The sequence below is a fragment of the Camellia sinensis genome, chromosome 4 (assembly GCF_055761805.1).
Source record: "Camellia sinensis isolate YWXY chromosome 4, ASM5576180v1, whole genome shotgun sequence".
NCBI classification, from domain to species: Eukaryota; Viridiplantae; Streptophyta; class Magnoliopsida; order Ericales; family Theaceae; genus Camellia; species Camellia sinensis.
This window is the reverse complement of record NC_138964.1, coordinates 204291508-204311889: the sequence shown is the minus strand read 5'-3', so window position 1 is coordinate 204311889 and position 20382 is coordinate 204291508. Positions and strand designations below refer to the sequence as shown.

At 41.0% G+C, this 20382-nt stretch overlaps 1 protein-coding gene across 1 annotated transcript; it reads left to right on the top strand.

The window, feature by feature from the left end:
• The first annotated feature begins 1300 nt into the window (after positions 1 to 1300).
• On the top strand, positions 1301 to 11224 carry LOC114271572 (serine hydroxymethyltransferase, mitochondrial). The gene is made up of 16 exons (XM_028213180.2): positions 1301 to 1702; positions 1789 to 1839; positions 1957 to 2043; positions 2753 to 2874; positions 3060 to 3136; positions 3323 to 3447; positions 4379 to 4471; positions 4621 to 4713; positions 4831 to 5028; positions 5183 to 5287; positions 9133 to 9198; positions 9342 to 9419; positions 9557 to 9668; positions 9747 to 9857; positions 10062 to 10221; positions 11007 to 11224. The coding sequence occupies exons 1-15, from the start codon at positions 1613 to 1615 to the stop codon at positions 10208 to 10210; spliced, it is 1557 nt and encodes a 518-aa protein (XP_028068981.2). The 5' UTR covers positions 1301 to 1612; the 3' UTR covers positions 10211 to 10221; positions 11007 to 11224.
• Positions 11225 to 20382: the final 9158 nt, after the last annotated feature.

Here is a 20382-nt window from a genome sequence, read left to right as displayed (position 1 = left end):
AAAGCAAGTCTCCATATTCTGATTATTATTCAAATAAAGGCTTTTTAACCTCGAGTAATTTTCAATCTCCTTGGGAATATTTCTTGTGAACCCATTGTAAGAAACATCAAGATTGTTAAGATTAACCAAACTGCAAATACTAGGACTTAGAATCCTAGAAAGGTTCATCGAATTCAAATCAACAGACACCACCATTGGATTATTATAATCCAATGTGCAATTCACACCCTTCCAAGCATATGGTGTTTGGTAATTGGAATTACAATTTCCCAAATGATTATATTCATCTTGGATGCTTTTCTTGAACTCCAAAAGGTACAACCCCTCCAAATTCAACCCTTACAAACCAATAAAGTTGGGTGTACTACAAATTATGAATTTATCTTGTGAAAAAATGTGGAGTGTATTGAAAATAAATTATAACCTTAAATAATTTAATAGAGAGTACTAAGAAAAACAAGCCTATGTTCTAATGAGCCCATTTTTAAAGGCCCAAGGTCGGCCCATTTTTGAGTAATCTGTAACCAAAGAATGGATCTAAAGCCCTGAGCCCAATATTACTTTCTATTAATAATTTGTGAAAGTGACACAAAAGAAAAACCTGGAGCTGAAATAGAAACAGTTCATTCAAACATATGGCTTAGGTGGCCAACTTTCCATCTCAAACAAGTCATGGCCCTATCAAGCATATCTCTCTGATAGACACTCACTTTGTGGCTGAGAAATGTACGCTTAAGATAGGGCTTCCATGGTTGGTTTTTGGTAGGTGTGCAAACTATCCAGGTTTTTAAGGGTGCAATTCAGACCGATTCGATTGAGATGAAATTTTTTTTAAATTAGTTTGAGTTTAACTTGTAATCTAAATTTAGCTTCAACATAATAAATTGAACTCGGGCAAATTGCCCACGAAGTCTAGTTTTTTTTTTTTTTTTAAATATTTTAACTAGGCTAATTAATCTTTTTAAAGTTAGACCCAATTGACATTTTTTCTTTATAAAATCATTAATTTTATCAAAATAAATAATTTTAAAAAAATGAGAAATCAATATTTCTGCCATTTTTTAATGAGAAAAAAAAAGGATAAGATTTTTATGTTTTATTACTTGTGTATATTATATATAATTAATATAATCTAAAAGTTCACATAATTTTAACATTATTCAATTGAAATATTAATTTATATGTATATTTACATATAGTTTAGATTTTAGATTATTTGAATTGCTCAGATCAGTGACACTGCCCAAATCAAACTTGAATTCAAACTTTTAAATATCTTGCCAGCCTAATTATTGATTTTATTATTTAAGTTGAAAGCTATCAAACTAAGATCAATTGATTAAAAAAATTAAAAAATCAACAACATTATATATTTTTATTAACATCCTCTTGTTAAAAAATAAAAAATATATGTTAAAAAAGTGAATGTGTTGAATTGAGATCTTATCGGAAAAAGATAAACCTTTCGTTAGTTAACGACAAAACCAGAAATTAAAAATAAAATAAAAATAAATAAAATTCTCCAACCACCAAAAGCTCAGCCAAAGAGCACAAAAAGAGAGACTGAAGAAGATAGAGAAACAGAGAGAGAGAGAGAGAGAAAGAGAGAGAGATGGCAATGGCATTGGCGCTTCGCAGACTCTCATCTTCAGCGGAGAAGCCAATTCAGCGCCTCATCAATGGCGGATCCCTCTATTACATGGTTTTTTTTTTTTTTTTCTAAAAACAGAGAAAACATTTTTCGATTTTGTATTAACGAATTTTATTTATTTATTTATTTTTTGGTAGTCGTCTTTGCCGAACGAAGCTGTGTATGAGAAGGAGAAATGTCGGGTCTCAGTTAAGCACGTGAACTGTTTGATTTATTGTTTCGGCTTCTTTATGTGATTCTGAATATGGATTTGATCTCATTTGATATGAACATGTCAATGATTTAAATCGAAAATCACATTACAGTGGCCAAAGCAATTGAATTCTCCGCTTGAAGTTGTCGATCCTGAGATTGCTAATATTATCGAGCTTGAAAAAGCTAGACAATGGAAGGTATATACACTCTCTCTCTCTCTCCCTATCTATATATACTTATTTTTACCAGAGTTTGGTAGATAGGAAAATTAAGAGTGCAAAATTTTGAATCTTAGTTTTTATTGTTTTGGTTAATTTGTTTAGAAGATTAGAATTTTACCATAATTATGTTTGTTTTGACAGAAAACAGTTTCAATGAAAAAGATTGTTTTCTTATATTTGACTCTGACCTTTAAAGTGGTTGTATCGGTGGTGGTGTTGGTTGTGAGGTGGAGATGGTGGTGGTGGTGATGGTGGCGGAGGTCGAGCTGCTAGTGGTAGTGTGGTGGTAAAGATAAAATGTTAGTCTGAAAAACTTGTTTCATTTTTCAAAAGTGAAAAATATTTTTTGCCGAAATAAACTTGTTTTTCACAAAAAAACGTTTTCCATTTGACTTTCATTTTCCGTCGTACCAAAAGCCAAAAAATGAAAAATGTTTTCTGCCGAAACAAATAGAGCATAATAGAGCATGAGTGAAATAGTTTTGCTCAGGTCAGTTGACTAAAGGTGTTATTTTCTTGGGTGCCAAATGAAAGATAATCTAAGGTTCAAAATTTTGGTTACTTTGTCCTGCATTTTCTGAGCAAACAAATACACTGTCACATAGAAAACCTTCATAATGTGGTTACAAGATACAATTTCATTTTGAATTTGATATCTCATGGAATTCAATTTATGTTTGTGAAGGGACTTGAACTGATACCCTCGGAGAATTTCACTTCTATCTCTGTGATGCAAGCAGTTGGGTCGGTAATGACCAACAAATATAGTGAAGGATACCCGGGTGCTAGATACTATGGAGGAAATGAGTACGGGAATCGCTTCATCTATTTTTATTATTTTTTGTTTCTTATGTTGCTTGTAATATCTGTAAATATCTAATGGCTGCTGATATCAATTAGCATAAGTCCATATGCGTAGTTGACTCATTTCTTATAGTCTTTAACTTACTGGTAAACAATAATTCTGATAGTATGAGAATTTTTTCTTTCAGGTATATTGATATGGCCGAATCCTTATGCCAGAAGCGTGCTCTAGAAGCATTTCGGTTGGACCCTTCAAAATGGGGAGGTGTGTAATCTATGCACAGCAAAAACGTAGACTTGTTTGGGATGTAAACAATGTACACTCATGTGCTTTTTATTGCCTTTTGAGATTTTACTAAAAGACAAGACCATAATTCCATACATGTTTATGAAAAAAAAAAAAGAAGAAGAAGAAGAAGAAGAAGAATTCTAATGACCTGTTATGATGCAGTGAATGTGCAGTCTTTGTCTGGGTCTCCAGCTAATTTTCAAGTTTACACCGCATTACTAAAACCTCATGAAAGAATCATGGCTCTTGATCTTCCTCATGGTGGACATCTTTCGCATGGCTATCAGGTGATTACAACTTCCATTATTTATTTATTTTCTGCTAAATAACTAGTTCCTGTTTTTAGGTTGTGGTAGTCTGTGATAAATTAAATGTAAGTCTGTTTTAAACCTTTTTCACCTTAAAAGATTGTAGAAAGGATTATTTTGTTCTATTCTTAATTAGTTCAATTGAAATTACACGATTATCAGTGCATGATAATTCATCTGCACTTGTGAAATGTGTTATGTCTGTTTTTATCTTCATTGGTGGTTTAAACTGTCAATTGCATGCATTTTGATGCCCCAGCCCCAATGTTCTTGTTGGAAACTGGAAACTGACATATTGGGCGGACTAAATAAATTCTGTCAAGGAAATGTTTTTACTACTTGTTTGTCTGTTATAGGTTCACTGGTTTTTTGAATTATCAATTTAAGCACTCTTCACTGGTTTTTTGAATTATCAATCATCTGAAACAACTGCTGTTACTTATCAAAAAATAAAAATAAAACTAAATAATCAGAAACTACTGCAAGCTGAAAGTTATATTCTAACACCAACTTCTGTGTGGAAGGTATAAACAGGGAAAAAAAAAAAAAAAAAAAAACTGCCCGTGGAAAATCTGGGATTTTATAGAACGTCTGGGCCATGAAGGAACACACTTATTGAAAAGCTTGTACTTCCACGACTCATAACAAGAAAAGATTACTCTTTGATGATTCTCTGCATACATATTTGTAAATTTAGAAAAAAAATTTCTCTGGGCTTGCCGGGAGTAACTTACTAAAGCCAAACAGAATTGACTTAATTGAATCTGGATAATAGTTCTCAGGAACTTCATTGTACATTACATCATTTTTATCTCCTGATTATGATCTTGTCTTTTTGGTAAATATAAGAATTTCCACTGGTTACATAATATGGAAGTAATCTAATTTTCTCCCTTTTCGTATTGAGCAGACTGACACAAAGAAGATATCTGCAGTTTCAATATTTTTTGAGACAATGCCATACAGATTAAATGAGAGCACTGGCTATATCGACTACGATCAGGTAGCCTTCTTCTTCACTTATTATTGTGAATCTTTCCTTGCTACTTCACCCCATATTTTTTTCAGCTTCATCATTGCCAGTGTAAATTGTGTGGCTCTACCTGGTTATTAGAATTAGGCTCATGAGACTTTGAAACTGTTAAATGGCAGATGGAGAAAAGTGCCACACTCTTCAGGCCAAAACTGATAGTTGCTGGTGCTAGTGCTTATGCACGCCTATATGATTATGCACGAATTCGCAAGGTAAATCCACTTGATTGATTTACTTTATTTCAGTTAATATAATCAGACATCAGAATTTAACTTATTTCATTTGAATTCTCTATAGCTTCAAGTTCATATTTTCCATGTATTCCACAGGTCTGTGACAAGCAGAAAGCTATTATGTTGGCAGATATGGCACACATCAGTGGTTTGGTTGCAGCCGGTGTCATCCCATCACCATTTGACTATGCTGATGTTGTGACCACCACAACCCACAAGTCCCTTCGTGGTCCACGTGGTGCAATGATTTTCTTCAGGAAGGGGGTAAAGGAGATTAATAAACAAGGAAAAGAGGTGAGTTGTTTAAAGCAAAGCATTTTAACTGTTTCATTTTTTGCATTCTGTAGCCCTCTAGTTATAATTAATAAAATTTCAATTGCATGGTTTGAAATAAAAAAAGAACAGAAAAAATAAGTACATATATTAATACTTTGAGCTCTTCTTGAAGGTGTTGTATGACTATGAAGACAAAATCAATCAAGCTGTCTTTCCGGGACTTCAAGGTGGTCCACATAACCACACAATTACTGGCTTAGCGGTTGCATTGAAACAGGTTAGTTTCTGACAGGATAATATTCATTGAGACTTCCCAGAACATATATGCAACCTGGTGTGAATATATGACCATTGAATGCAACCATGTATGATAAAGAAAAAGAAAAAAAAAAGATTCTTGCCATTGGCCCAATGGTTGTCAGCATGAGGCTTTCTCTAGATTGCAAACCATTCAGATCCATAATGCCATAATGGTCTTAAAAATAGAAAAATAAGTAATTCTGTAGTTGTAGTTTTTGATCTATACGATGCTGTTCAATGGACATGCTGTTTAATAGTATGCAACATGCTTTTCGATGGATCATTTTGCATATATGTTTTTATATGTTAAAATTCACCTACTACACACCTACCACTACCACCTACTACACACTCACCTACTTCACCTACTCTCCACCTACTCCTCACCTACTCCATACCTACTACACACTCACCTATTCTCTTCCCACATCCTCTCTTCTATATATAGGAATCATTGTAATATATCTATACATCAATCAATAATACATCAATTTCTACATGGTATTAGAGCAGGTTTAGAACCTAGTATTTTCGCTTCCCCGGCGGGCGGCAATCTCACCTTAGCCGCCCGCCGGACCTCAACCTAGTCCGCTAGACTTTTCTACACATACCTTGAAATTTCTTCGAGTCCACCACCTTCACGCCCAACTCCTTCGAGTCGCTGTCCTTGACTCACCCAGTCAACCCAGACACATACACAACACCAACTTGATCTTCTCATTCACGACCCATCACCACGATACCAGACACACACATACACATATATATCAATGAGGTGTAAGAACCATCTTACCGATCTCAGTAGCAGCGTCGGTGTCTGCGGTTCTTGTCTCCGGGAACGACTCTTTGCCCTAATCGCAGCTCAAGCACAAGTCCAATCGAGCTCAACAAATTCCATCTCGAACAAGAAGATCGCCGGAAAACTGATCCTCTTCCACCGCCTCTCGTTTTCCCTCGCTTAACCTCGCCGTACGTCTGTCGCCGTGCATCTAGAATCTCCGGCCACCACCACCACTCGCTGTCCGATCAGTTGTTCTACAGTACTCCGCAAATTGGCCCCCCTGGTACTATAAACTCGAGCAAGAAGAAGAAGACTAGGTTCTCTCTCTCTTCGCGAGATTGTTCAGATCCAAATCGAAGAAGACGGACTCGGATCCTTGCGTTTCAGATTCCATTCGGACTGGGAGAATTCTAGTGATTTGGATCTTCATTATGGCCATTGCTAGCGGCATCAAATACAGGGGAATGGATGCTGATAACAAGGAGAGAAGGAAAGAAGTGCTTGTGAGCATGTGCGATCAGCGAGCCAGGATGTTGCAAGATCAATTCAGTGTCAGTGTTAACCATGTCCATGCCTTGGCTATCCTTGTCTCAACTTTCCATTATTTCAAGAACCCATCAGCAATTGATCAGGAATCTTTTGCTCAGTACACGGCCCGCACAGCCTTCGAGCGGCCACTGCTGAGTGGGGTAGCTTATACACAAAGTGTGCCTCAAAAGAAATCATATCTCTCCTTTCTCTTAATTTATTCCATTCTCTGCCCCATACACTCAACACACTGCCCCATCCACTCACATGCACGACATCCATTCTCTGCTTATTATTTTTTTTTATATTCCACAAAAAAAAAAAATAAAATAAAAAAATAAAAAAAAATAAAAAATAAAAAATCACACCGATGTTTTTCATATGACCCATCCACCAATATTTTTCTTTATTTTCTTTATCCATTGTTTTATTTTATTTTATTTTTATTATTAAACACAACAACACAAAATAACACCAACCACATTCCACAAACTTGTCATTTCTTCATGCCGGGGATCAACCCCGATCATAATTTTACAAAAAAAAAAAAAAAATCACACAAACAACCAACCAAAAACAAAACAACCACATTCACAGGCGGGGATTTTCTTCTCTACTCTGCCGCCGGTCTCTTCTTCTTGCCTCCGTCTTGGGCGGCCCTTGACGGTGTTGCCTCCGTGTTTCCCACTCCACCGAGCACGTTCACTCCCCCATACTCCTCCACTATAGTGTATGGCGGACCTCCAAATCGGAACATCACGGTGGCCTTCCGCTTCAGCTCCTTGTTTTCCGCCTTTAGCACACTTATCTCTGCTCGCGCATCCTTATACATGCGTTGGAGCAGAGCCAGTTGGGCGTTTAACTGCTGCACCTCATTTGTCCTACTCTGCAGCCGGTGCGACAAGTTTGTGACCGCCGTCATGGTTTCCACACATAACTTCAAAGTATACTGATTGGCCTCAATATCAGTTTGCACCGCCATTTTTTGCTCCACTGACCGCATCGGAAAGTTCAACGGAGCAAAACCGGAGGCGCTTGGTTGAGGTTCACTGGCCACTGCACCAGTTATCTCTCTTGTTGACTCGTTGAGGTCGGGAAAGAGAGTGAGCAGACCACGGAACGAAGAGGCCATATTCTGGGTAGCTGAACGGGAAGACGAGACCATGTTATGGGTTGCTGAGTGTTTCAGAGAAGGGTTGGTTACAAAATGGCAACAGAGTGTTCCAGAATCTCTTTCTCAGAAACGGAAGAGTTTTTTTCAAAGGATTTTCGGCGGTTTCAGACTGGTTTGCACAGCCTCCGCCTCAACCTTGGTTAAATAGCCGAGGCAGACACGCGCATCATGTGCCTCTCGGCGCTCGCCGACAACATGGGCGCTCCTTTTGATAGGCACGCCTTTTGATGGCACGCCTTTTTATAGATTGGGCACGCCTTTTGATGGCACGCCTTTTTTGACAGATTGGGCACACCTTTTGAGGGTGCGACTTTTTAAGGGTCCGACAAGACTCTATAAACTGTCCCGACATTGATTCCGGTTAGCTCCTTCAAGGGTCCGACAAGACTCTGTAAACTGTCCCGACATTGATTCTGGTTAGTTTCTACAAGGGTCCAGCAAGACTCCGTAAACTGTCACAACAACTGTCACAACACCTTTTGAGGGTGCGACTTTTTAGGGGTCCGACAAGACTCTGTAAACTGTCCCGACATCGATTCCGGTTAGCTCCTTCATGGGTCCGACAAGACTCTGTAAACTGTCACAACAACTGTCACAACATTGTCTGCTACAACGGTCCGACATGACCCCATAAACTGTCTTCTACATCGGTCTGACACCGCCATCCAGTGTCCTCTACACCGTTATGACACCACCATACAGTATCCTCTACAACGTTATGACACCCCCATACAGTGTCCTCTACAACGTTATGACACCACCATCCAGTGTCTTCACCAATGGTCTGACACGACCATACAGTGTCTCCTATCCTCTTTTATTTTTCTGTATTTTCTTGTTTTGTTACTCTCTCCAAACTCAAGTTGGTTAGTTCCTATCCCCCTTGAGTTTGCGGGGGGCTGTTAAAATTCACCTACTACACACCTACCACTACCACCTACTACACACTCACCTACTTCACCTACTCTCCACCTACTCCTCACCTACTCCATACCTACTACACACTCACCTATTCTCTTCCCACATCCTCTCTTCTATATATAGGAATCATTGTAATATATCTATACATCAATCAATAATACATCAATTTCTACATTATATGTATCACACTACAGTGATATCATGTAGACGTATTCAAATAGTCTAAACAAAAAAGTATGAATAGTAGGTTCTAAGTTTGCAGTTGGATAAAACTCGAAGGCTGCCAAAAAAAACTGTTGGCCCATAGAGGATTACCAAGCGTAGCATGCTAATTTGTTTTGGGACTCAGAACCTATAGACACAAAGATGAATTGTTCGAACCTCTATATTTGTGTTCTCATATTCTTGTAAAATGCAGGCTATGACTCCAGAATACAAAGCCTATCAAGAGCAAGTTCTCAGCAATTGCTCAAAATTTGCACAGGTATGGCCCAATGACATGTCAGAACTAGTTACAGCAAGTTCTCATTGTTACACCTGTCTTGTTCTTCTTATACTTAATAAGTTTTAACCAATATGGTGCTCCGTTGGTGTAGAAAATGCCTAACTGATCTTTCAAATTTGCAGACTTTAACTGAGAATGGCTATGAACTTGTTTCTGGTGGGACTGAGAACCACTTAGTTTTGGTGAATTTAAAAAATATGGTAAAGGAGAAAACGGATTCAATCTTTCACTAGTTAGGAGATTTTTTTTTTTTTTTTAAATTCTGTTTAGAAATTATCCAATTCTGTTTAGCTATAGCTATTATGTGTTTTCTTTACATTTGATTTCTTTCCAACAGGGTATTGATGGTTCCAGAGTTGAGAAGGTGTTGGAATCTGTTCACATTGCAGCCAACAAAAACACTGTTCCCGGTGATGTATCTGCTATGGTTCCCGGTGGCATCAGGATGGGTATAGGCCTCTTAATCATATTGTACCTCAGTTATCTTATTTAAATTACAGAAAGTTGATGAATTCTCGTGCTTTCAGGAACCCCTGCTCTCACTTCCAGGGGATTTGTTGAGGAGGATTTTGCCAAAGTTGCTGACTTCTTTGACGCTGCTGTAAAGGTGGCTGTGAAGATAAAGGCTGAAACTAAAGGTTCCTAAACTGATTATATCTCAATTCTTAAATATTATCGTCAATAGTGTCCATTTGCGTGTAGAAGTAGAGTGATCACCACTTTATTCATATATGCTCGTGATGTGTGACATGTACGCGTATTTATGGTTAGTTGCAATCATACCCTTGTCCTGGAGTGTGCTAACAAGGGGATTGTATCGTATGCTGTTTTTTATGGTGCAGGGACAAAGTTGAAAGACTTTTTGGCGACAATGCAGTCCAGTGCACCGATTCAATCTGAGATTGCAAAGCTCCGACATGAGGTTGAGGAATATGCAAAACAATTCCCAACAGTTGGATTTGAGAAAGAAACCATGAAATACAAAAACTGAGAAAGCATCAGGTAAATGGCTTCCTTTGGATTATTGTCTCAATTTTCGTACAAGGTAATTTTTTGCTTAACTTCAAAACAACTTTTTATTCAAAGATCATCGCTATAGACCATTTGACCACCGATGTTTAGAAAATGCCTGGCTACCCCCTGGAATTAAAACAGTGTTTAAACAGATTTTTATCTATGATAGTCAACTGAAAATGTGTGTTTCATCATACAGAAATACTACGTACCCAAGAAATATATATATATATATATATATCAGAAAGGCACCCGTAATTTAAAATCTATGGCCAAGATTCACTCAAGGTGTTGCCACACAACAAGAACTTCAAATGCACAACAAGAACTTCAAATGTACACCATAGATCTAAAATTTTTGATTTTTGTGGTTAGTTTTCTGGTTCTGTAGACTTTTCCTTCATCATATTGTGGACACAAGACAAGCCCTCAGGCACCAGGGCATCATAAATAATGAAATAATGACGGACGTGAATCCTTCATATTTGGCTCCGCAAAAATTAAAAAAAGAAAAATTCATAATATGTCTGAGGCATATCTAGATGCGAGTGAAGAGTAGAAAATGCATGCACACTATATTTTTGATGACTTGGATTGACCATTTAGTATGAAATTTTCTGTCTTTTCTTTTTAGCAGTTGGCCAATTTTTTTTTTTTTTTTTTGTTGGTTTTCCAGATATTCTGTTCTATTCTGGTATGCTAAATCCATGTGTTCTGAACATTTATTCACCATTTATTTTTTAATTGGTTGTTATAATTTTCTGGTGATGCAGGCACCAAACCAGAAAAATAGATGATTTTACTGGTTGTTGGAGGGAGATGATAAAAGTTCCATGTAGTCAATACTGTCAAGGATGTGACAGTGGAGCTTTTATCTATAGAATCTTGTGTTCCATCTCCATGGAAGTGTACATGTATATGAATTGAGGCCTTGCAAAGCAATACACTTTGCCTTGATTTTATAAAAAGAGCTTCTTTATTTTCTCCTCTATTGTGATTGCCATGATTGGATTCACAATTTGGAAACACTTCCATAAAAGTTCCTTCCCTGATTAATTGCTTTCAGCATAGTAGGAGGATGCAACATTGAGGCTTCGTTTGCCATCCAGCCAAAAAATTCAATTTTTTTCCCTGATTTTTTTTGTGTTTATTATTTTTTGACTTTTCTAGTCTATCATGTAGAAGAATATAGAAAGTAGAAACAAATTCAAAAATTGATAACTAAAAAGCAAACAAATAAAAAAAATACTTTTAAAAGCCAAAAAAACAACAATTTTTTACTCTTTTTCCAATTTTTTATTTTTTTATTTTTTTACTTTTATGGTTCGTCTAGACGAGTAGATTATAAAAAATCTAATTTTTTTTAGAAAGTTCTAAAAAAAGCCAATCTCAAACAATCCCTCAATCGATATGACCTGGGTTGACAGATGTGTTGATAGTTGAAAGGGAGAATAGTTAATCAATAAGAACAAATGAAAAAAATTACAAAAATATAATGTATAATAGTAGATATGTGTGGTGCAAATGAAAATCGCATAGGTGAAATTGATTGGTTGAATTATTTTTCTCCTCTTAGCATATTCAATTCTTAACCCTTTTTTTTCATCAAATTTAATTTAACAAAAAAATGTTCATAAATAACTTCCAATCCTTTCATCAAATATTTATTAAATCAAAAAATAAATATTCAACTTGTTTGGTTTGGATTTTTAAAATTCACTTCTCAAAAAATTTAATTTTTTTGTTTTTCGTTTTTTTAAATTTTTACTGAATTTTTTAAATATTCTAAGCAATTTTTTTTAAAGGGTGAAGTACTAATAAATCCCAAAATGTGATCTTGTGAATAGTTTAGTCATTTATTTTTTCTTATGAACTCAAACGTCCCATTAAAATGAAAATTACACAAAATAGTAGTCATTTACATGTTTGGGTTTAATTTGTTAGGTATAAAAGTAGGTTTCTTCAAATATAAAATTATACATTTGGACAATCTGCACTATAGATGTTTTAGGTTTTCCCACTTTCTGGAACAAAATCCGCATTACGAATAGGAACGTAACACTCTAATATAATACTCTAATAACATAACACTTCAATGTAGCATACTAAAAAACTCATTACTGTACTTTTTTCAAATGTAACACTCCAATATAACACACACAAAAAAAAAAACCTCCTTAGTATACTCTTTCCAAATGTTACACTTTAATCAACGTAATCTCAAATATAACACTCTAATGTAACACACATAAAAACACTAAAAAACAACATAGTATACTTTTTCCAAATGTAATACTCTCAGTTTGAAATTATACATTTATTCAAAACTTAGTAAGGAAATTTTGTACTCATTTTAGAGTAGTTTGAAGAATCTCACACCCTTTTAGAATGGTTTGAAGAATCCAACAATCTTTTTTTAGAGTATTACATTGAAATATTACGTTTAGAAAAAGTATCCTAAAGGAATTTTTGTGTGTGTTACATTAGAGTTTTACACTAAAGAGTTTTTTTTTTAGTGTTACATTAGAATATTACATCTGGAAAAATTATAATAATGAGTTTTTTTGGAATGCTATATTAGAGTGTTACGTTTGAGTGTTACATTGGAGTATTACAAATTGAAATTATATATTTGTTCAAAACTTTACTAAGGAGTTTCTGTACTCCTTTTGAAATATTTGAACAATTCCACGTTCTTTTAGAATGTTTGAAGAATTCCATATCTTAAATCATTCCAAATTAAAAAGATTCTCATATTGAGAGGGAGATTTATGGTCTGGTTTGGGCCATGGTAATGGCCGGGCAGATTTGGGCCGAACAAGTTTGGGCCGCGGTGAAACAGGCCTATCCTGAAAGGTTTTGCTCGGTTAAGGCAAGGCGTGGTCGGACTAAGCTATTTGGCTTTATGGTATAGAAGCCGGTCAAGCGAGATGTCCGGCACCAAGCAAGGCATGGTCGGACCAAACTATTTGGCTTCATGGTATAGAAGCCGGTCAAGTGAGATGTCCGGCGCCAGGCCAGGCGTGGTCGGACCGATCTACGTGGCTTCATGGTGTAGAAGCCAGTCAAGTGAGATGATTGGCGCCAGGCACGGCATGGATGTTCCATGGTTCATAAGTTAGCTCGATAGGAAAGTCGGTGGCAAACTAGTATGAGTTATCCCGAGCTCGGCTATGCCGGGATGCAACCGAGCTTGGTCCTCAATGAGCTTGGCTATTGGAACACTTGGGCTTGAAGTGCGGCATGGCCGTTGGCAGCCGAGATGCTGGCTGCCGAGCTCCCAGTAGAGTGGGCTGGCAGTTGGGTTAGGTGATGTTCAGCAAGATTTGTGCTGACAGATGGGATAGCAGCACCACATGTCGAGAGACTAATGAGAGTAGATTTGGGGTGCAAAAGGTATATAAGCGAGTCTGAGCCCCCATACTAGACATATGACATTTTGGTGAGATAAACACTAAACACAACTCAGTCCTCTCTCTCTCTCTATCCATGTGTGTGTGTCTAACTTGATCGTCGGAGGGATTTTCCGGCCACACACCGTCGGGTAGCTTACCACCGTTGTGCTTGCAGGTCAATCGGACAGACAGGAGTTTGGAAGAAAGGAGTGCGAGCTTGCCTGAATATTTGCTCCCCGCACAATTGGCGTCGTCTGTGGGAACTTTGCAGACAAAACCTTGTCTTCTAGGCTCATCTGATCGCCGTCCATGGCGAACAACGAAGAGATTCCGCTATCTACCGTCGACGGAGTTACCCCGGAGTCGGGCAGACGGAGAGAAGGACATCCCACCATCATTCCTCCGATGGCGGACCTGGAGACTTCTCCAGGAGGACACTCAGGAGACGCACGTGATAAGCGTGGAAGAAGTTATGGTCATTCATGGAGTCCAGACGGTCATCGGCGGCGGAGCGAATCGCACGCCAGACGTCTGGAACACAAGCTAAGGGACCAGGACGCCATCATCCAACGAATGGCAGCGGAGATGGAGGAGCTGAAGCGGCATGTCAAAGGGAAGGGTGTAGCTGGAGTGGGAGATCACAGTGAGCGCACCCAACCCCGTCGTTCAGGCAGTTATAGTCAGCGGCACACTCCTTCCATTTCTATCACCAGAAGTCACAAGGTTGGAGATTCCGACGTGCATGTAGAGAAATCCAGCGCGCAAGATAGCACTTACCAGCCCTCACGTCCAGTGATGACATTGAGGTATTCCTATTCTGCTCGTTCAGAGGATTTGCGGGCAGTCTTAAAGGAACGGGCTCACCGGCGGGAGGCTCAGAGGGTGCTGGCGTTCCAGCGGCTATCCTATGGGGTTCACGCCGCGAGGAGGTCGGAATGCCTCCACCCCGCCCAGCCCCACCTCTCCTTGTAGACACAAACTTGGCGAGGCTGAGCGCCACTCCATTCTCCGTGGATATAGAAACGACACCTCTTCCGGCGGGCTTCCACCAGCCAAAGTTCACGCTGTACGACGGAAAAACCGACCCGTATATGCATGTAAGTCATTTCCAATAGGTCATGGTTGGACATAGGCGGAATGACGCATTTATGTGCCTTATCTTCCCGTCGAGTTTAGGCGAACTGGGTTTGAAATGGTTCGAGAGGCTGCCGGAGGGGAGCATTGAAAGGTGGCAGCAGTTGGCCGAAGCCTTTGTGGCGCGCTTCAAAACGAACACCAAAACACCAAAGGAAGTTGATCACCCACTGAGTGTCAAAATGGAACCGAGCGACACATTGAAGGCATATAACTCCAGATATTGGGAGACCTTCAACGAGATCTTGGATTGCCCGGTCAACCTTGCGATCACACAATACAAGCGTGGTCTCCCGATCGGACATAGACTGCGGGACTCGCTTACCATGCACCAGCCGACATCCATGGGTCAGCTAATGCAGCGTATCAATGAGCACATCCGAGTGGAGGATGATGCGTCCGCATCCACCGCAAAGGCAACTCCGGTAGCAACGGGCAAGAGGTCGGCTGGCAAAGTGCACGCGGTCGGACACGAGTCCAACCGTTCAAATGACCGCGCTGAGGAATCGGACCGTGGCTCAAATCGCAAAAACCGAGATAGGGGACGTCGGAATGACCCGGATGACTACCCCCGAGATGACGTAGCCGATGCAAACAGAATGTTGAAGGCCAGGACAGGTATCACCACGGTCTTTAAGATTCCAATCTATCGCATACTTAGTGAAATCCGTGACGAGAAATATGTCCGATTTCCTATTAAGTTGGGCGACGGATAGAAGGGCTTCAATCCGCGGTACCGTTGCACGTTTCACTGGGAGCGCGGCCACCGGACAGAAGACTGTTTGCCTTTGAGGCAACACCTGGAAGAGCTAGTCGCAGCCGGACACCTGGACCTTTACATTAATGGAGGCGTGAAGGCGAATCAAGCTCCGGTTGATCCGCGGGGACCGAATGACCGGGATGCACCTCCACAAGAGGTTGTTAATGTCATCCATGGCATAGTGGAACCGGCGCATGTATGCGAGCTCCGCGGTATGATCAAGAAGGCAGAACACATGAGGGAAGTTTTGTTGGTTCAGCCTGCGATCAAGAAGGGGAAGACCGAAGAGAAAGATGTGATCGGTTTCTCCTCAAGGGACCTAGAGCGCATTCAGACGCCGCACAGCGATGCCCTAGTGGTTACACTCCGCGTCAAAGAATTTGATGTCAAACGGATCTTAATCAATCAGGGAAGCTCAGTCAAGATCATGTATTACGACGCATTCAAACAACTCAAGCTCCGGGATACAGATTTGGCTTCGGCAACTTCGCCACTAGGTGGTTTCAACTCACAACTGGAGTGGCCTTTGGGAAAGATTATCCTGCCGGTCAAAGCGGGATCCGTGGTTAAGCAGGTGGAGTTTTGGGTGTTGCAGGTACCATCTACTTATAACCTGATCTTTGGAAGAGGATGGCGTCACGCTATGCAAGCCGTTGCGTCAACCTACCACCAGGTAATGAGATTCTCCTCGGCTATGGGGGCAATTGAGGAGGTTTGGGGCGATCAAGTCATGTCGAAGCAATGCTTCGTGGCAGTGAACGAGAGCCGGGCTGCCAAGGGCTTCGTCCAAATGATTAAGAGATTGAAAGACCGGGGAGTCCTTGATGATGTGGGTACTAAGGCCGAGGACAAAGCCGTTGAGGAATTGGTAGAAGTGCGAATTGATACAGGGAATCAGGACAAGTTCTTCTTGCTCGGCTCAAGCCTTACCGCCCAAGAAAGAACCGAGATGGTTGAGTTTTTGATGGCTAATATCGAAGTCTTCGCATGGTCGCCTTACGACATGCCCGGCCTCGATCCGAGTTTTATTTGCCATCACCTCAACATCTTCCTCGGAGCCAAGTCGGTCATTCAGCGAACCAGGAGATCGGCGCTGCATCACGCCGAGGTAGTTGCAGAGGAAGTAAAGAACTTGCTTGAGGCACGCACAATTCAGGAAGTGCACTACCCTCGGTGGATTTCAAACACGGTCGTGGTGCCCAAGAAAAATGGGAAGTGGCGAGTCTGTGTGGATTACAAGACTGTCAACCGAGCCTGCCCGAAAGACAGCTTCCCTCTGCCCAGAATTGATTAGCTTGTGGATTTAACGGCTGGACATAACAGGCTCAGTTTCTTGGATGCCTACCGTGGCTACCATCAGATTGCCATGCATGGCCCAGACCGAGAGATCACCTCATTCACTACACCAAAGGGACTCTTCTGCTATCGAGTCATGCCTTTTGGTATGAAGAACGCCGAGGCGACTTTCCAAAGAATGGTGACTAAGATGTTTGCTCCTTTGCTGGGCTGGACAATGGAGGCTTACATTGATGATATGGTGGTTAAAAGTCGGCATCAAGCAGACCACTTGTCTTACTTAGCCGAGATGTTCGCTATTCTCAAAAAACACAAGCTACGCCTAAATGCGTCTAAGTGCGCCTTTGGCGTGGGATCCGAAAAATTCTTAGGCTTTCTAGTCACGAACCGAGGCATCGAAGCAGACCCCACACAGATCAGAGCCGTACAAGAATTGAAGCAGCCTAGCTCGGCTAAAGACGCGCAGCATCTGGCCGGAATGGCCACCGCGCTTAATCGATTTATAAGCCGGTCATCAGATCGCTGTCGTCCTTTCTTTCAAGCATTGAAGTCAAAATTCATGTGGGATGAAAAGTGTGATCGGGCTTTGACCGAGCTCAAGGAGTATCTGTCTTCGGCGCCACTGTTGGTAACACCGAAGCCCGGCGAAGAACTTTACCTTTATCTGGCCGTTTCACAGCATGCAGTCAGTGCAGTGCTTGTTCGGTCGGAAAGAATCAAGCACCTCCCTATCTTCTACGTCAGCAAAACCTTGTTACCGGCAGAATCGAGATACTTGCCACTGGAAAAACTTGCGTTTGCATTAATGATGGCCTCAAGGAAGTTGGCGCACTATTTCCATGCGCATACAATAATCATTCTGACCGAGTTCCCCCTCAAAGCTTTATTCGAGCGGGCGGACTTCTCCGGTCGAATTCTTAAGTGGGCGGTCGAGTTGGGATAGTTTGACGTCAAGTTCCAGCCGTGCACTGCCATAAAAGCCTAGACTTTGGCCGACTTCGTTGCTGAATTCTCACCCAGAACTCATCCGGTATGCCCGGTCGATATTGCCGCGACAGATGAAGAGGTGAATGCAAGCTTGACCGAAATACCCCAGCTTGGCGGTATTGGCGACGCGGAATTTGCATTCCCCGCCGAAGCACCTTCCGTTAAGACGATACTATAGCCCGGTGATGCGAAGACGGAGTTGGGTATCACCGACCAACCTGCTCTGTCCGGTACCGCATCACCGAGAGGGGAAGAAGTGAAACCACTCAGCACAGAGCCTGCGACCGGCATAATACCGCAACCTGGCCATTCGCCTACGGACTTGGGCATTATGGATCAATTTGCTGAGTCCGGCGCCGAATCACCAAGGGGGGCTGAAGCTGAAGTGGAACCGCTCAGCACAGAACTTGAAGCCAAACAGCCGAGCGACCGTGGTATCATCAACCTTCCGGCCTCTCAGGACCCATCAGAATGTTGGAAGCTCTTCGTGGGGAAGATGTGGAAATTTTTTATTGATGGGGCTTCTAACCGCCACGGCGCCAAGTTGGGCATAGTTCTGATTTTGCCAGGCGGACTGACTATTGAACATTCTATCACCCTTGGCTTTTCAGCATCCAACAATGAGGCTGAGTATGAGGCGCTCTTGGCCGGGCTCAAGAGCGCGCTTCAGATGCAAGCATCCGAGCTAATGGTTTACAGTGATTCCCAACTTGTGGTTAACCAAGTTTCTGGGGTTTACGAAGCAAAAGATGACCGAATGATGAAGTACCAAGCTCTGGTCAGGGACTACCTCAAGCGATTTCAGGCGATCAGGGTCCAACAGATCGGCCGAGAAGAAAACGGCCGAGCAGATGAGTTGGCCAGCCTTGCTTCTATTGTCACGACCCAAACAAGCCCCTATGGGTTTAGCACCGTAACCGGCTAGTAATCTGAGATTACCGAAGGCCTACTTAACAGTAATACAGTAAAACAAAGTACAGGGACCTGGCGGAAGCCAATACAATAAATAAATAATGTCTAATGAGCTGTAACAGTCTGTATGCCAAAAAGACTTTTCATACACATATATACAGTCAGACAAAACAGTATGTACAATATATACAGTCAATCAGAACAGGGACTTAATCCCTATTAAACAGTACAGTACAGTAAACAAAATAGTTACAGAGACAGAAGGGGGAACTAAAACACCCCTAAGTCATAACTTGACAGGCTCGGAACCTCGCAGTGAGGTACAGTGGTTGGCTTGACAAAACTGGAGTTTACCCCGACGCTTCTAACCACGGTCTGGTGCCTGTACACCTACATATATGTATGAGCAGTGAGCTAAAGCCCAGTGAATAGCATAATGCGTAAAGAGGTTAAGAATGAATGTCCTTTCAGTATTGAAAATAGTCAGTTGATTCAGTATATCAGTCATTCGGTCATAACAGTCATATGTGGTACATCCATTAGCATAGCAGTACAGTAAACAGTAGGTCTTAAAAGACCGAACAGTAAATGATGGCCATCAATCAGTAAACAGTGGTGGTTCCAATAAGGGAACCGACAGAGATCTCTGTAACAGTAACAGTAAACAGTAGTTGCTAAGGATGCCACAATACAGTTCAGAATATAGGACACCCATTCATTCAATTAACAGTATCAGTTCAGAAAACAGTACAGTTCAATTGTTCAGAAGATAATCATTTTGAACATATCTTTACACAGTTGTTACTCACAGAGTTCTGGGCTACAGTAGAGCTAGAGCGCGGCCCCAGTCGCCAACCCTACACAGTTACAGATTGAACACGCACTAAGCTACACAGTTGGAAAAGATAATAACTTAATCCCTAATTTGCCTCGGTGTGTTCTACATCTATATCCTCATTAAGATGTCCTAAACTAGGCCTAAGAATGCCTAGGATGGGATGAGGATGTAAAGACGCATTCAGAAAACATTTTCAGAATTTTCAGAAAACAGAGGTCCCGCTCGAGCGTAGGTTTACCCGCTCGAGCGTACATGCAGACAAAGGTATCCGCTCGAGCGTAGACTTTCAACTCATGCTCGAGCGAGGTGACTGGCGCTCGAGCGTGAAATTCGTGCTCCCAGTACTTTGCACTGTTTTGATGTCCGCTCGAGCGGAATAATTGACGCTCGAGCGGGACATTGTGTCTCATGCTCGAACGGGTGTCGAGCGCCCAATCGAGCATGATTTTCACACATCCAGTACTTTTGCCCTGTTTTGCATAACGCTCGAGCGTGAAAGTCTACGCTCGAGCGGATACCTTTGTCTGCATGTACGCTCGAGCGGGTAAACCTACGCTCGAGCGGGACCTCTGTTTTCTGAAAATTCTAAAAATATTTTCTGAATGCGTCTTTACATCCTCATCCCATCCTAGGCATTCTTAGGCCTAGTTTAGGACATCTTAATGAGGATATAGATGTAGAACACATCGAGGCAAATTAGGGATTAAGTTATTATCTTTTCCAACTGTGTAGCTTAGTGCGTGTTCAATCTGTAACTGTGTAGGGTTGGCGACTGGGGCCGCGCTCTAGCTCTACTGTAGCCTAGAACTCTGTGAGTAACAACTGTG

What these genes read in the sequence shown, in the direction of transcription:
- LOC114271572 (XM_028213180.2), top strand. Translation starts at nt 1,613, where the DNA reads ATGGCAATGGCATTGGCGCTTCGCAGACTCTCATCTTCAGCGGAGAAG. An exon ending in GCGGATCCCTCTATTACATG is followed by an intron (nt 1,703 to 1,788) that starts GTTTTTTTTTTT and finishes ATTTTTTGGTAG; the next exon opens with TCGTCTTTGCCGAACGAAGC. An exon ending in AAAAAGCTAGACAATGGAAG is followed by an intron (nt 2,044 to 2,752) that starts GTATATACACTC and finishes ATGTTTGTGAAG; the next exon opens with GGACTTGAACTGATACCCTC.